Source organism: Xylaria bambusicola, assembly GCF_022495145.1.
Source record: "Xylaria bambusicola strain CBS 139988 unplaced genomic scaffold F5B22scaffold_56, whole genome shotgun sequence".
NCBI classification, from domain to species: domain Eukaryota; kingdom Fungi; phylum Ascomycota; class Sordariomycetes; order Xylariales; family Xylariaceae; genus Xylaria; species Xylaria bambusicola.
Window position 1 is genome coordinate 248,339 of NW_025953609.1, and position 15,448 is coordinate 263,786.

Sequence of the window (15,448 nt, forward strand, 5' to 3'; positions counted from 1 at the left end):
GATGTTGGATGCCACCCACCCAAGTCAGTGGTTCTCAGATTTAGATAGTCGGTACGTTTCAGCCATCTACCTACATACTTGGTAAAGAGGTAGTATCCAGCAAGAAAAGGGGGGGGGAGGGCAGAGAAAGGGGGTTAACGCCAACATGCAGATACCTACATATGTTACATACATCATGTACTTACTTATATATATACCTATGTATATATGCATGTACTTACCCAAGGTAGCAATAGATAGGCTCTAAATTACCTAAGACATCTATCTATCTATCTATCTACATAATGTAGGTACATATGTATGTAGGTAGGTATGGAGAGGTACGCGTACTTACGCGGTGCCTACATCTGTATAAAGTGCTCGGGCATGTGCCTCTCTTTATCTTAAAGTTAAGACAGGTAAAGTCAAGACAGGATGCAGACAATCAACTGATCGACGTGACTGACGCGTTCCATCAACCCGAAACTTAGTGCAGCCTCTGCCTCATCTGATCTGCCATCAATCTAAATTCTAATTCTAAATGTATATACATGTATGTATGTAGGGCATGTCGTAACTGTAATTGCACGTTCGAAATATCTACTCTACTGATAGCAGCGGCTACCTACCTACCTGTATACGACAATCTCATGAAGCTGACGACAACACCATATGCCTAAGTGCCTAAGTATGTAGGTCTGTAGGTAGGAGCTAGAAAGTCTCAAGAACCATCTCAGTTTGCTCGGGGATTCTGCAGTCGCGTGCATGCAGAGACACGGCCAGACACGGCGAAGCTCATGCCATTAATAACGCCTATCACCTGCCAGTTACCGCGATGCATACCGGCCTGCGCATCGGGGAAATGTAGGGAACATATAGCCTCCCTCTTCTATAGTATTGCAGTGTCTCAATCTTGGGCACCCATAATATCATCGACGCCTATTTGTGATAGGTAGTACACCTACGTGGTCTGCAAAGGCGCACTTCATGATAGACCTGCAGCTGTGTGCCACGCTTTCTGTTTTCTTCGGTGTAGCTTGTAATGGCACCCTCTCGAAAGCGCAATCCGAGGAGAGATACAGACCGCGATCGCCAACACTCATGCCAGCACTCACCAGCTGATACACTCTCTCCTCGGTGCTACTACTGCTTTCCCTTGTCATTCGTAGAGTCAATGCCAAAGTACTTACCTAAGAGCTAGGCACAGGAGCGGCAGACAATGCTGGGCAAGAAGACTTGGCAAGAGTACCTACCTGATACCTATCCAACGCATAGGTAGGAATCCCTGGGCTGTATGGTAGTCCGTAGGGCTGAGGGAAATTGCCCGCGAAATATTCCGCGCTTGACCTTACTTCGTAAACTATTGATGAGACCGGCCCAAAGCCATGTCACGCCTTTGTCGGGCAAGCTAGTCCAGGAATGTGCTGCATCATGAGCCGTGATTCGTGTAGGTTCATCGCTCGAATGGCTCAAGCCAAGCTAAGGTGATGAAGAATATGGACATTTCATTTACATGCAACGAGCACCATGTTTGGAGGAGGTACTATGTAGTTTCGCAAGTTAGGCTTTACTAGCTGAGATAGGTCACTCGATAAACCTTGCAAGTCTCACCAATTCAATATCAAAGGTCTCATCAAATCGCAAAGGCTACCTTAGACAACCGTTCTGTAACGTACGAGAAATGAGCAAAGTCTTTGGCTCCACAACCTAGATCTCTGGGCGATTTAACCAACCAGTAGTGTATACACATAGTATGTATGTAAGTATAGCAATGAGCGTGGGGGTATAAGATATGGTAATAACTACACAAGCTAGGGCTCACGATCCTACACTAGAGAACACGGCGTATTTTGGAGTGGCTTCAGCCCTCCTCGAATCCAAGGTGACACGTGCGCCGAAACTGCCAGAGCCCCATGGTGTAGTACATATGCGTGCATGTAAGAATAGATGAGAGCAAAAGCCCAGCGAGCCATCTTCTCGTTTGCATTTTGATTCCCATATGCCGCCGTCAATCTCAGTCTTTATCCCGGCTCAGGCAACAACAACCATGTATGTACACGACGGCCAAGGCACCCGGACCGGCCCGTTTTCATCCCCGCGATGAATGAATCCATCGGCTTTCGGAACAGTTTCGAAGGCCCAGATTACCCCTGTTTAATCCATTAGCATATCGCCATCATAGGATAGAAAGAGTGAGAGCCCCGAGATTATCAAGCTTCTTCGTCGTCAAACGCGGATACGACTGATGATGGCACGCTCGTACGCTTTTGCGTCACAAAACATGATTGATTCATTCATGTTCGAGACGACTCCGACGACGAGAAATTTCTGTGATCCATGTATCTATCGCCTTGTCGTCTTCCGAATTGTCAATTATCCGCTTCACAACGTTAAGTCTGCACAGGCCAGGCTCCTGAGTCCTCCAATTTGAAGATAATCAATTTCAACGCGTTAATTCTTCTACTCTACCTATCGTCTAGTAAATACCACCCCACATCACCCTTCTTCCCAATTCATGAGCGCTGCTATTGTTACCAATCATTGATGCCAATATACGGTCTTGGCAACCAACTCTGCTCTGTCACTTTTGGGTCAAACCCCCATATTTATCTTTGACGCCAGGAACAACGACACGACTGGCAGCCGAGCTTCCAGATCACTGCCTATTGTTGACATATCGCTCTTACCAACGGGGCAGTAATGCCTGCATAACCTTGTGCCTTTGCTCTCAAACTCTTTCCATTCAGGCACCGCTTGAGGACATACCTACTTTCCGAACTCCTTCCTTATTCCAAGGTACTTCAGGAAGTTATCTTGGAAATGTACAGACCATGTCGTTAGAGGGACCTCAAGGCAGGAAGGGGGCGGTGAGTACTAAACAAACAGTCCTATTATTAATCAATCCTGATCACCATCCGAAATCTCAAGTCCAAGCTCGCTCAAAGATCGGTCAAACTCAATAGCCATGCCAATGATAGAGCCTCACCTTAGTGAGACCCTTAAAGATGGCCATTTGGGTATTCACGCCTGGTGATAATATTCTTTCCAAGGTGCTTGCGTAGTGGCTTCGAAGACGTCCTCGGACCCTACTAAGGGGCGAAACATCAAAAATAAGAAAAGATGCAGTGAGCACAGATGTTGGGAGTGCTACTTTCAATTTATTGTTACGCCCTGCTGGACATGGGAGTATGCTTATGTCATGCTACGAGTACATGCGACTACTCATTAGATATTTAGAGAGTTTGAGATTTGGGACCAAGACATTCCTACATAAATAGCAGACTGCAACGCCGTTGCTGACTGCAGCGAATACGTCGTATAGGGTCACATCGACGAACCCACTTCACTTCGTAGACGCCCTACGACAGACAGGCTTTACATTGTCGAGATTTTCGGGCTTGGCGTCCTGTAAGCTAATAACTCAATGCAACAGTACTCCACACGAAATGGCAACCTAATAACCACGTTCCGTACAGCTCTTTGAACGCGTACATACAGTTGCTAATATCAAGAGACTAGGGTTTCTACTGAGGTTATGCGATGGCGACGCTGAAGATAGCGCTTACATACCATCATATACTTGAACAGGAATAAAGAGTCTCTATTAGACGACAGAACCATTGCTAAGTAGGTAGAAAGAAACATTCCACACACACACATGTATATATATATATATATATTCATACATTCATATATAGCTGAGTCAAAGACTCAGAGTTTAAGTAAACACAACGTCTCGATACCTTGCACCGACCCCTGGAAAAACACTAGTACTGTTACAATGACATAGCGCAAGTAAGTTTTCTCCCACCCGAAGCCCAATAGCCACTTATAATAAACTAAGCGGACATCTCAGAATAAACCCATTACTTCTCTCATATCGAAAGCCATAGCAAGCCATCACACTAGGATCCCAACCAAGCCCCTAATACATGCCCATCCCATTCTATTTCCGAGCACGAATCGCCTTTACCACTTCAGGAGCTGTACTTCGAATCTCCGTTCTCGCTCCCTATTGGAGATAGCGAAGCGCATGTGCAGACCTCAGTAGGAGACTTCCGGGGTAAACCCTAGCGGATAGAAAAAAGATTGCTAAGCACTCGGGTCGATAGGAACGGGGTTCGTAACAATAAATTCGTAAATGGGTACCTCAGTCTCTAGTAACCCGAAGCGCGAGGAATTAACTAGCGGGAGGGGTTTGGGGATGTCGAGATAGTCTTTTGCGACGTATGCGTGCTTTCTCATTGACCTTTGTTGCGCGACTATTTTGTTCCATATGATTGGCCGACTTCAGCTAGAGCTTATAGGTAGTCCTACCAACGCGTGAGGTTATTGGGTGCCATAGCCGATTAGACAATTTAGTCTTAAGTCACGAATATCACACTACTTTTCAACAAGGCTGACAACTCTCTATTATTGGCTATGATACCAAACAGGGCGTAGAAAACGATCACGCCAGTGAATCAATAAGTCAGCTTCAAGGCATCCAGAGGAACCATTTCCAGCTAATGCATGGATAAATTCTCAGTGTGATTACCGAAGAAAGAAAATACGTCATCTATTGTACAGCGGAGTCGCGTTATGCTCACCCAGCACGCGACTTTTAAACCCCGACAAAGATGCGTGTGTTACTCAGACAGGAGATCTTTGCGTCCAGCACAGCTCGTGCCGCAAGTCGGAGGCGGGAGAATGAATGACAGTAACAGAATACCGGCCCATATTCCATAACCAGCAAGAACGGTAATACCTACACGTTAGCAGCAAAACGTTCCATACTAACTCCGGGAGTATGGTATGCCGGCACCAACAATAGGGCTACCTATCTCGCCGGGAGCGCCAACGTTCCTGGGAAACGGCCCGTTTCCGAAACCACCGCTCGGTTCGAATCGGATGGAGATTTTATCTTTGTTGTTGTCACGACGGATATCAAAACTACCGCCTCCATTGTGCGGGGTTCCCAATGTGTCGCAAATGTCAAGCAGTTCCGCTTCACCTATTGAATCCGAAGGAGAAGGGTTTATTGAATCCACGTGTCCCTTGATAGCAGAAATATCGATGTAACCCGCGGCATCTGTGGCGTAGTCTTCCAGGTCTCTACAGGCACGCACTAGCAATTGGCGAATCAAGACAGAACGGGGTTGAGCTGCCCTTGTTGTGTGAGGAGGGACACCGAACGCTGCGCTAGGCGGCCAGCCCGCCATATTGCCGGGATTATGGCTATATCCAGATGGTGGCGAGAATATGGCTGGAGCGCCCCAAGTTGTAGTGGGCGTTCCAAACGCCGGATTGGCAAATGGGGCTGCATGGAATTGAGGTCGAGTACCTGGAGCGGCCGTACCGCGATGGGATATGTCGAAGCTGTCTAACAAGGGCTCGTCTGTATCATCTAACAGAGCGCTGCTGCCAAGGTGATTACTCATATCTTCGATATCTGCAGACATGTCGTGGTTTCGTTGGCCATGGACTATGCTTTCTGGTCGGCCAATCGGCGTGGGCTTTCCAATAGGCACAGCGCTTGGCGGAGTCGCATCAAAAGACGTTGATCCTTGACGGGAATGTGACGGTGGATAGCCGGGAGCACTTCCTGGGGGGGAAAACCCACGATGCAAGCTCTGCATGTGTGGATCTATCCCTGGCTGTGGAAATCCTGGTGGCGGCATGTGAAATGACCGACCGCCAGAAGGACCGCCGAGTCCTGGGGGCGGCACTGGCATACCATGTGTTCTGAACTGCCCACCCATCGGTGGATATATGGGCTCCTGCATTCGGGGGAAATTGAGACCCATCGGTGGAACTCCTGGAGACATCTGGATTCCCATCGGTGGCATGGCCATGTCAAAGGGGCCTTGCGGAAGACCCGGTGGACTTTTTACGGTGCTGTGAGGTGGTGACATGGGTTGCAGTGGAGGGCCGTTAGACTGTGTCTTGCCTGGTGGTCCAATTGGCCCTGGGCTGACATGTAGTGGACTGAGCGCGTGTGGCGATGCTGTCTGGCTTGGGCCGGATGCCGAGTGCGATGCTTGGGAAATCGATCGCGTGACCTCCTGGGAAACAGAGCGTGGCTTCATTGGCGTATGGGCCAGTGGCAAGACCGGTGTCGCAACTGGAATCTGAGGTGAAGCATGATTTACGGGGGGCTGCTGAGGAAGGGCGGGTATTGATACCGGGTGCTGCTTCTTCACGGGCTGTGTTGGAATAGGGGCTACGAGCGAAGAAGGCTTTGCTGCTGCCTTCTCTTCCTGTTTTATCTTTTCTTTAGCCTCGCGATCAGCTTTAGCCTGAGCCGCCCTTGATTCCTTTTCTCTCTTGTCTCTCTCATGCTTCTCCCGTCGTTCACGGGTTTCGCGTTCTTTAATCTCGCGGGCCTCTTGCTCCTTCCGTCGCTGTTCCTCCTTGAGCTTCTTTTCTCGTTCTTTTGCTTCCCGAATCTTGCGTTCCTGTTCGGCTTGCCTTTCCTTCTGTTCATGCGCACGACGTTGTTTCTCTGCCTCTTTTCGCAGACGTTCCTCTTCTTCGGCCTTCTTTTGCGCCTCCTTTTTCTTACGCCTCTCTTCTGCCTTCGCATGTGCTTCCTCCTTTCGTCGCGCTTCTTCAGCTAACCGGGCTTGTTCTTCAGCAGCCTTTTCAGCTTCACGCCGAGCTTTCTCTTCAAGAGCAGCTTGCTTTTTCTGAAGAGTCTTTTCTTTGCGCCTCTGTGCATCTTTCTGCTTTTTAGCCTTTCGTTGCGACTCCTGAGTTTCCTCTTGCTCAAGTTCCTCTAACAACTTTTCTTGCCGCTCCATTGCGACCTTCTCTCGGTAGGCTGTTAGTACTCTCTGCTCAAACATCCGCGCGGCAAATATCTGAAACATTCGGCGACCCTCCTCCATGCGTTGCTCTTCAGTCATCTGATCCTATGTAAACATAAGCGCCTGTATTTTAGATCGACGAAACTGCAAATACCTCTTCCTCTTCGTAATCTTCCTCTTGACTTTCGTACTCCTCATCCTCTTCTTCCTCCTCGTCATACTCCTCCTCTTCGGGAGGACGGTTGTGAGGGTTTGATAAGCCGCTCCTTATATTGTGAGTGTAACCGCCCGAATAGTGAGTAGCATCCTCTTCGCGAGCCATTCTGCGTTCAGCAAGTTGTTCCATCATCTCGATGAACTTCTTGCCGTCGTTTTTTAGAAGATCGTCAGCCACGGTAAGAATGCCGCCTACATATGTCAGTCAAGTCATCAAGACCACGAGTATTAGAGACCACTAGGAGGCGCACCCTTCACTGTTAGACTCTGACCGAAGTTAAAGAAGTCGTTGGGATAGGTGTCGCGAGGGATTTCCTCCGGTTCGTCCTCATCATCTTCATCTTCTAAATCTTCCTCGTCGCTATATTCCTCATCGGCGCCCTCGAGCTCATCTTCGTCATTATCCACGTGCTCAACGATACGCCCTCGTGATGGGTGATGATTAGAGTACCTAGAAGGCATTACACCAGGCGGATGCAGTCCACTCATGGGACCGAATCGTTCAGCAGTAAACATAGGCGGACCATTCGGCTGGCTGTGTGGCCTGTTAGCGAAAGATTCTAGCTCTTGGTAATACGCATCGTAGAGTCCTTCTAGCTCCTCCTCAATCGCAGTACGTTTGCGCCCGCATACCGAACAGCTGCATGTATGTTTTTGCTGTTCCTTCATCTTGCGAAGTACGGCATCCTTTTCCACCTTGACAAGTGATTTGCGTTCGTCTTCACCTAAGCCTAGCCAAAACTGCTTTATCCGTTCTCGCTCTTCCGGGCCAGATGTATTCCATATCTTTTCCCTAGAAATACCAGAAGGACGAGCAGGCTCAGATTCCACGGCAGGTTCTTTTTTGGGCTTCTTCTTCTTCTTAGACTTCTTCGACTTTAGCCCTGAGCCATTTGTGGGCGGATGCCCAGAGGCTCCAGCGAAAGAGTTGAGGTGTTCATCGTCGCTCTCCGTTTCTTCACCCCAATCATCGTCATTGTACTGATTACTCCGGTGAGGGACTGGCTCAACCGGCGGGATATGCTGAGAAGTAGGCGGGTGCTTCCGATGTGTGGCTGAAGTGGGCAGAGGCGCGCTCGATGTTGAAGCTGGACTTGGAAGCCCGTTGGCAGCTGTGACCGCGGCAGCCTGTTCCTTTTCTGCAGCAGCTTTTGCAGCAGCTTTTGCACGGCGTTTTTGCTTTTTCTTGTTCACGGTGGTTGGTAGCTGGGGCTCAGAAATGGTCGGGCCATTTGTTGGCGCACCACCTCTTGAGGACGAGGTGGTTGTTGGCGACGGTTGGGCGGGCGGAGTAGATGCGGAGGACTTGGGAACAGATATGTACTTTGTCCCATCCTTATTTGTGTACTTTGCCGTGGTCTTTGGTATTGGCGACGCAGCGGCGGCGACTACAGGCTGCTGCTGCTGCCGATTGTTATTGGAAGGCATCCCGAGAAACTAGAAACTACAACGCAGGGCGATCTGAAGTCATGTAGGAGAACGAGGGGTGCGGACGAGGACGAGGACAATCGGCTGTAAAATGGAATGCGACCTGTTGTCGGATAAGGAGCGCAATCAGCATTGGCGGGGGAATCTAGGCACGGGAACCGCCACTACAAGAGTCGAGAAAAGCGAACGGCCGGATAAGCAGTGCTCGAGAGACAGGAGAGGAGCTCTGCTTGGGTCAGATGAAAGCCGCAATGGTGATTATTGGAGGCCGGTCGCAATCGAGACGTGGTAAGACTCTCTCGTTGGCTGCTGTTACAGCGAGTTTGAACCGCAGGTTTCAAGGCGTTGCTCGCCGTTGGAGGCGGGTCTCTCGGCGGGCCAGGTTGAGGGAGGAGCCTCTTAAGGCGTGCTAGAGTGCTAGACACGAAGAGCGAGCGCAGCACCGGGGGAAAACACGACGATGCCTCGTTTGTTATGCTGTCATGTGTTGTCTGGATCGGACGGAGATGATGTTGGGGCCGTCGGCGTCAAGCCAGAACTGTAGATTAGTGTGGATTGGGTAGGTACAGTACAGTAGGTGGTGGTAGGTAGGTAGATAGGTGTGATGATGGTGATGATGGGGACCTCCTGTTCGCTACTGTACCGCTGCATCGCTGTAATTGCTGTGTCGCTCCAGCTGTATCTCGCAATTTGCACCTGAAAAGCGACGGATGTACCATTGTACCACTGCACATTTGTACCCCATTTGCACAATCAACAATTGTACATGCCCAGCACAAGCAGCACTACAAGGTTAGGTATGTACTTACACCCTCTGTAAGTACAGGCAGTAGGTGCTGTACAGGCTATCTGGCACACATCTAACCTACCGTCATAGTACAGCAGGTCATAGTAGGTACTTCCTAGTTCTGCGTACCTAGGTACATATCTTGGCCGCCCTTCGTGCCGGCCTAGTGCCCATCAGGGTGTGTAAACCCCCCCCAGCCCCAACCGACCAAACTAGCAGTCTACTCCGTACATACCTACCTAGCACATCCAATGTTTCAGCCTCAACCTCGCGAGTGCCCGACGCAATGGCAAATTGCTGGGCCACTACTTGGGGTGGCTGAGAGGCCTGTGGTGTTCACGTGACCGCTTTTCTGTTGAGATTCCCTTCTGCCTCAGGACAACTTTATACCTACCTACACGAGGAGCTTGACGAAATGATTGGTTTCCAAAGGGTCAACAAAGGTCAAGATTGGAGACGGAAGTGGAGTACCAGCGGGAACCTATCAAGAAAGAAAGATCAAAGTTCCCTTTTTCGCGGTATTCAACCTGCCTTTTATTTACTTTGACCTAGGTAACGCCGTCAGTTCAGAATGGACTTTGTACTTTCTCATACCTACGCAAAGTATGCCGAGCGGGCGCCTTTTTCTACCAATTTTGCTGTTATTCCTGTGTTTGTAAGCAAACATGGATCTGATATGAAAGGCAGGCACTGAGGTCCCAACATTGACGCTCTACTATCAATAAGTTATCTGTTACTTAAACTCTGGCTTGGAGCCATATTGTGTGTGGCTCTGCCTAGGTAAGCAGTTTTCTGCGCATACAACGCTAACTATGTAGGTACCGATGTAAGCATATTTTTCATGTTCAGGAACGTTACCAATCAACAAATTCCCTTTTGAAGATGCCATTATTCCACCGTTGGACTGATTTCTATAGGGCATCAAGGTAAATGTATATATAGGTATGTATAACTGACCCCTGGAATACGATGAGGTTATGATCTAGATCGAACTCTTCATCGATACGTATTCTCTACCTAGATAGCGTCATAACATCCAGCTCCTATCCAGCCAATCCGCTCATTTCGTCATATGCTCATTCGCTCCATGCTAACGCCTACTGTACAGGAATGATCCAACATTACAAGTCCTACGGTTGTTTGTAGGTTAAGCATGTGTTCTTCCGACTTGGAAAGCGCCCAGTTACCTAGTTTAGTCACCTTAGGTAAGCCCTACACATAGAGCAAGTAAAAGGTAAGGTGCCCCAAGCGTTAATGGGGCGAAGGCTCTTATTCATCTTAAGTGGCCCAGTGGTCTAGCTGAGTCACATATGTCTCGATTATGAATCTGTGCAATGTTATGTGGTCTAGTTGTTCAATTGCTCTGTCATGCATGCATGCGCAGAAGCGACGGCGGCCAAAGGTGGGTTGTTCGCGAACGCCGACAGCGCCACTTGTAACGTAACTTCACGGCGGTGACGGCGGTGGAACGGAAGCTCTTGGCCGGAGAGTTTGGATGTTCTGAGCATACCGACGATGTTCAGAGAACCTCCAAGATCTGCAGGACTGGAGCAGATTTGACACGCGTTCAAGGTGAGATGGAGAGGTCAACGGTCGGATCATGAAAGATATCGCCAGATAGGGACTGGAGGCCGTGAGGATACTGGAGCTGAACTTGCAGGGGGTTGAAGCAAAGCAGACAGACACCGACCTACACCTAGAGTACCTACGTACTGCGCCGATTACTCACTGTAATCAATGCCTACCGTACTTGATTAAGTATACGTGCCACGATTCTGCCACGACGATTCTGCCATGGTAAGATGCGTCCGTCATCATAATACAGAGGTTACATACATAGTACGGACCTGGCTGGCCACTAGGCCCGGGTACGGTACCAAATCATGTATGACTCTACGGCACCCAATTCCCATCCTGGCCAGAGCCTGGTGTCTGCTGGCTGCTGGGGCTGGGTATTAATTAGCTGCGTTACTTGAGGTACCTGGGTAGCCTACCTCAGTATTTATTTTTATCCTCTTGCCCTCCCCCCTCTCGAGAAGCCTTGCCTTGGATCTAGTGATTTCCTCCATTGTGCTCTCATCAGCTGCTGCTCAACGCAATTATTAAACATCATTGCTCTCCTCAGAGCCCTTCTGTCAGCCTGTCGGTAAATCTGAGACAGGGACTGTACGAACAGACCATACAAAATCCTTGGAAGCCCTTGCCAAGCGTTCAAGCAGCTACGGTAGAACACGGTACCTACATACCTCTACGAAGTACGTTCGCAGTACATTCACAGTACAATTGCTATTTATATACCTACCTAGTAAGTGTCTCTCTCTTTTTGCTCTACTTATCTCAGTCTAAGTCGTACCTGTCTGTCGTAATCTTATCTATCACAACTGCCCAAGTAGTATGCACCCATCGACTTATCATCTCAATTCCACCTGGAAGCTCAGACATAGAGCTGTTAACTTTCGTCATTCTCTTGTATGAAACCATCTGCTTATTTCTATCTATCCAGTTTGGTACACGGAGCAGGCGACCAACGACGACACCGCCGCAGCCCGACGCACAGCTACTGTGCCAGACGCCGACGTTGGATTGATTCTCCACCTCGTCTCAGCTGATAATATTACTACTCTGTTCTGCCAACGCGGTTTACCTGTCCAACACTGCGCCTCGGCCAACTTTCCTCTTCCGCCGCCCCCGGTGAAGCAGCTTGCTGGCATCTATCAATTCTCGAAGCCCTAAATTCCAAAATCTAGTCGCCAACCATCCGGCCGACTAGTACGGTTGTCCATTCTTCATTGATACTACTGCCTACGACCTGCTCGAGCCAGGCCGAACTGGTCTTGTGACGCTTCCCACAATAGGTTGGCTGCCTCCCGAGCCTCGCAATGGCGTCTTCGACAGCCGCAAATGTCATTCGTAGGTATGTGTTTTTGGCATGCTGACGTTGGTGCAATGTCCATGCTGCTGTACGCTCTACGTCTACTAGCACTTCTGCATCACGCCTTTAAACCTTAACCCCCTCCTATAAAATATTCCATGCAATCACCAATTATGCTACCCAGCATCTTGCTTCCCGTGTAATGAGAAGACTGACCACGCATTGGCAGGAAGCTGGTTATTATAGGTGATGGAGCCTGCGGGAAGACTTCTTTACTGAGCGTCTTTACCCTAGGATACTTTCCTACTGTAAGTCTATGACCTCTCTGATCTCGCGTCTCGGTGGCGTCTATCTTTTCATGCGTGCTAACCACTTCTAGCATTATGTAAGCGCTCCGAACTATTCACACCCTCGAAGTACCCAAAACACCGTATAGACCGATCATCGCAGCCACTAACTGCCGAGAGCTTTAGATCCCGACTGTCTTTGAGAACTACGTCACGGATTGCAGAATAGATGGGAAGTCGGTACAACTGGCATTATGGGATACGGCCGGACAGGAGGATTATGAACGATTACGCCCTCTCGCCTACGCCAAAGCACATATTCTCCTAATCGGCTTCTCGATTGACACGCCAGATTCATTGGATAACGTAAAACACAAGGTCAATACAATTCCAGCCAACCATTCCTTCACCTACGCATTAGGAGACTAATTCTTGGAATAGTGGATAACAGAAGCGACAGAGCGATGTCCTGGGGTTCCTGTAATTTTGGTGGGTCTCAAGAAAGATCTTCGAGACGACCCTGTGGCGATCGAGGAGATGAGGAAGAAGAGCCTGAAATTTGTGACAGAACGACAGGGCGAAGCGGCTGCCCAGGAGATAGGGGCACGCAAGTACCTCGAGTGCTCCAGCCTGAGCGGCGAAGGTGTCGACGACGTATTTGAGGCGGCGACGAGAGCTGCCTTGCTAAATTTCGAGAAAGGCGAAGGTGCAGGCTGTTGCGTGATCTTATAAGACCGAATGTCCGGCATCATCAGCAAACCCTAGAGCACAATGGCGCTTATTCTAAGGATCACCTAATCTCCCGAACAACATTATTGAAGAGGCATGTATTAGGAAGCTGAGAAAATATTCAGGCAGCCTCAACGCACTCTTGTTCCCCTAAACAAACTTACGTCGAGTATATATCGGATTCGCATAGCACGGAGATGAGAATCGCGAACACAGCATCCATTCCACCGACTATGTAGTCATTTCATGGAAGCGATATTGGGAGGCGACTGTATTAATCACGAAATCTGCAACCTTGAGTTTCTGCTTTTCAATTTACGAATTCCATCAATCGGCTCATAGATAGCGACAGAGATAATGTTGAGGCATTTCGGAATCTCCTTTACAAACTGGATGGGACCTGGTAAATTAAAAAAAAGCTTTGGCCTGAGGGGAACAAGGGCGAAATATACCTCGGAGCGATCTGCCACTACTAGCTCAACCGACTGATTCCCATCTATCTACCTACCATCACCCCTCACGAAAGTGATATAACAAGTGCACTCCTTGTACTCAGTCGCTAGAGCCTGACTTCATCATCATCGATGCGTCATTAATATACTAAGTACGAAAACTCCCCTGTGTGTGTCGGAACTACGCTTTGCCCGTGATTAGGCGACCATATGAGAAAATGTGTTGGCATACCATTGCAGGGAATACGAAACAAGAGTGATAGAAATTATGCACACACAGACACGACCACATAAATACATACTTCTATACGCTTAATGCGCGCAAACCTGATGTGTGAGGTAAGGTAACGTCTGCCTAAAATATCACGGGTTTCGAGCCGTCGTCGTCACATGTAACCCGGACAATTCTCGCTTGGGATCCACTACTGCCAGCTCCTGCTTGATGAAATGAACGTACACGCGTTCGTGTAGCCCTGATTTATCCTTACTATGTAGTCTATAAGACACGGACTATCTAGCTGATGAGATGGTAACCATGCAATCCTGCATTCGGCGACGTCAAGGATAACCGCTTGCCTGTGTAGCTAGTTATCTCTCTCATGTAGGCCGGCCACCCTCCCCTGTGTAATCGTCCCCGTCTCGGTTCATTCGTTCTGTCATATCGTATATCGTATTGTACACTTTTAGGTTTTCAGGCAGGTAAAATACAGAGTAGTGCTGGGAGGGACTCTCTACCTCTAGTCATGATAATAGTTCCAAGGCAATTGTGTTGAGGTATGCTGGGAGAAAATAAGAAACAATGCAGCGTTCATTAATCACCGCGTCCACTCGTGGTTCCAAGCCTGCCGGGGCGGCGTCTCGGTCTGCGGGCGCGCGTACTCGATGGGCACGGCGTTGTGGCCGTACATGCCGTGCTTCTCCATCGCTACGCGGTACAGGTAGCCTTCGTCACGGAGTCCGGGGCCGCTGGTCTTGCGGAGTTCCTCGCAAGCGCTGGACATCGATTGGTACATTCTGTCGTGCTCCAATATTAGTTCTCTGTCTCTGTTCTATCCTATGCATTCCATTGTCTAATTCACACCCCAGCAAATAATGAGACGGAATCGAATCGTAGGATATAGATAGGCGGATGGGGACATATCGCTTACCGCTGGAGTTCATGTTCCTGCCTCTCCCGCTCCTTGCGCTGGTACAACAACCACGCGCGATGGATCGTCCAGTGGCGCAGCGCGCGGTTACGGGCGAAACGGAGGGGGGCGGGGACGGTGCGAGGCATTGACACTTTGAGGTTCAAGATGCGCGGATCCGGGCCCTCGACATTCTTGCTTTTCCTCTTCTTCTTGCCGCCTTTCGCGGAGGACCCACCCTTCGCTTCGCGCGCAGGCGACTTGTGGAAAGAACGGATTTGTTGGCATGGTGTCGAATGTGAAGAGGTTGAGGAGGCGGGGATGGCGGTGAGCGATGAGGTCGTTGGGAGGATGGTGGAGATTGTTGAGCGCGGAATGGCAGATGTAGCTGGTGTTAACGAAAGCCTGGCGAAGAGGCTGCGTAATGAAGGTGTGGCCATGGTCGTGTGGATAATTGTAGATATGCCACTCGAAATGTCGAAAGTGTAACTCGCGGCGCTGGTTTTCGTCTCGGCGGGCGTGAGGCCGATCGTGCACTGTGGTTTGTTGCCTTGGCGGTAGCGTGTATATGTCGGCGCAATTCAGTATACCGGGATAAAAGACCAGCGTTGAGAAGGCCCCCTTTGAATTCTTCCTAGGTATTGAGAGCGTCGTCGGAGTGAGATCTGAGTCCAACGTCCGCTGGCGCTGTAGAAGTCTTACTACTGCGCAAAGATTAGAGTATTTCTAACTTGCTGCATGGAGGGACAGGGATTGGCCCGCTTCTAAGATCCATAGAACCTC

General features: G+C 49.4%; 3 protein-coding genes across 3 annotated transcripts; 1 reads left to right on the forward strand and 2 right to left on the reverse strand.

Moving 5' to 3' along the window:
• Nucleotides 1-4,208: 4,208 nt before the first annotated feature.
• On the reverse strand, nt 4,209-8,728 carry F5B22DRAFT_446860 (uncharacterized protein). The gene is made up of 3 exons (XM_047971926.1): nt 7,235-8,728; nt 6,922-7,175; nt 4,209-6,872 (listed from the first exon to the last, which is right to left on the reverse strand). Exons 1-3 carry the CDS (start codon nt 8,409-8,411, stop codon nt 4,755-4,757), a joined length of 3,549 nt encoding a protein of 1,182 aa, XP_047826799.1. The 5' UTR covers nt 8,412-8,728; the 3' UTR covers nt 4,209-4,754.
• Nucleotides 8,729-12,077: 3,349 nt separating this feature from the next.
• Nucleotides 12,078-13,089, forward strand: F5B22DRAFT_639182 (GTP-binding protein rho2; the record flags this gene model as incomplete). Its single annotated transcript, XM_047977684.1, has 5 exons — nt 12,078-12,112; nt 12,300-12,378; nt 12,450-12,455; nt 12,544-12,735; nt 12,799-13,089. 5 exons carry the CDS (start codon nt 12,078-12,080, stop codon nt 13,087-13,089), a joined length of 603 nt encoding a protein of 200 aa, XP_047826800.1.
• Nucleotides 13,090-13,853: 764 nt separating this feature from the next.
• F5B22DRAFT_446970 (uncharacterized protein) lies at nt 13,854-15,416 on the reverse strand. The gene is made up of 3 exons (XM_047971927.1): nt 14,687-15,416; nt 14,274-14,552; nt 13,854-14,218 (listed from the first exon to the last, which is right to left on the reverse strand). Exons 1-2 carry the CDS (start codon nt 15,103-15,105, stop codon nt 14,354-14,356), a joined length of 618 nt encoding a protein of 205 aa, XP_047826801.1. The 5' UTR covers nt 15,106-15,416; the 3' UTR covers nt 13,854-14,218; nt 14,274-14,353.
• Between the last annotated feature and the right edge of the window lie 32 nt (nt 15,417-15,448).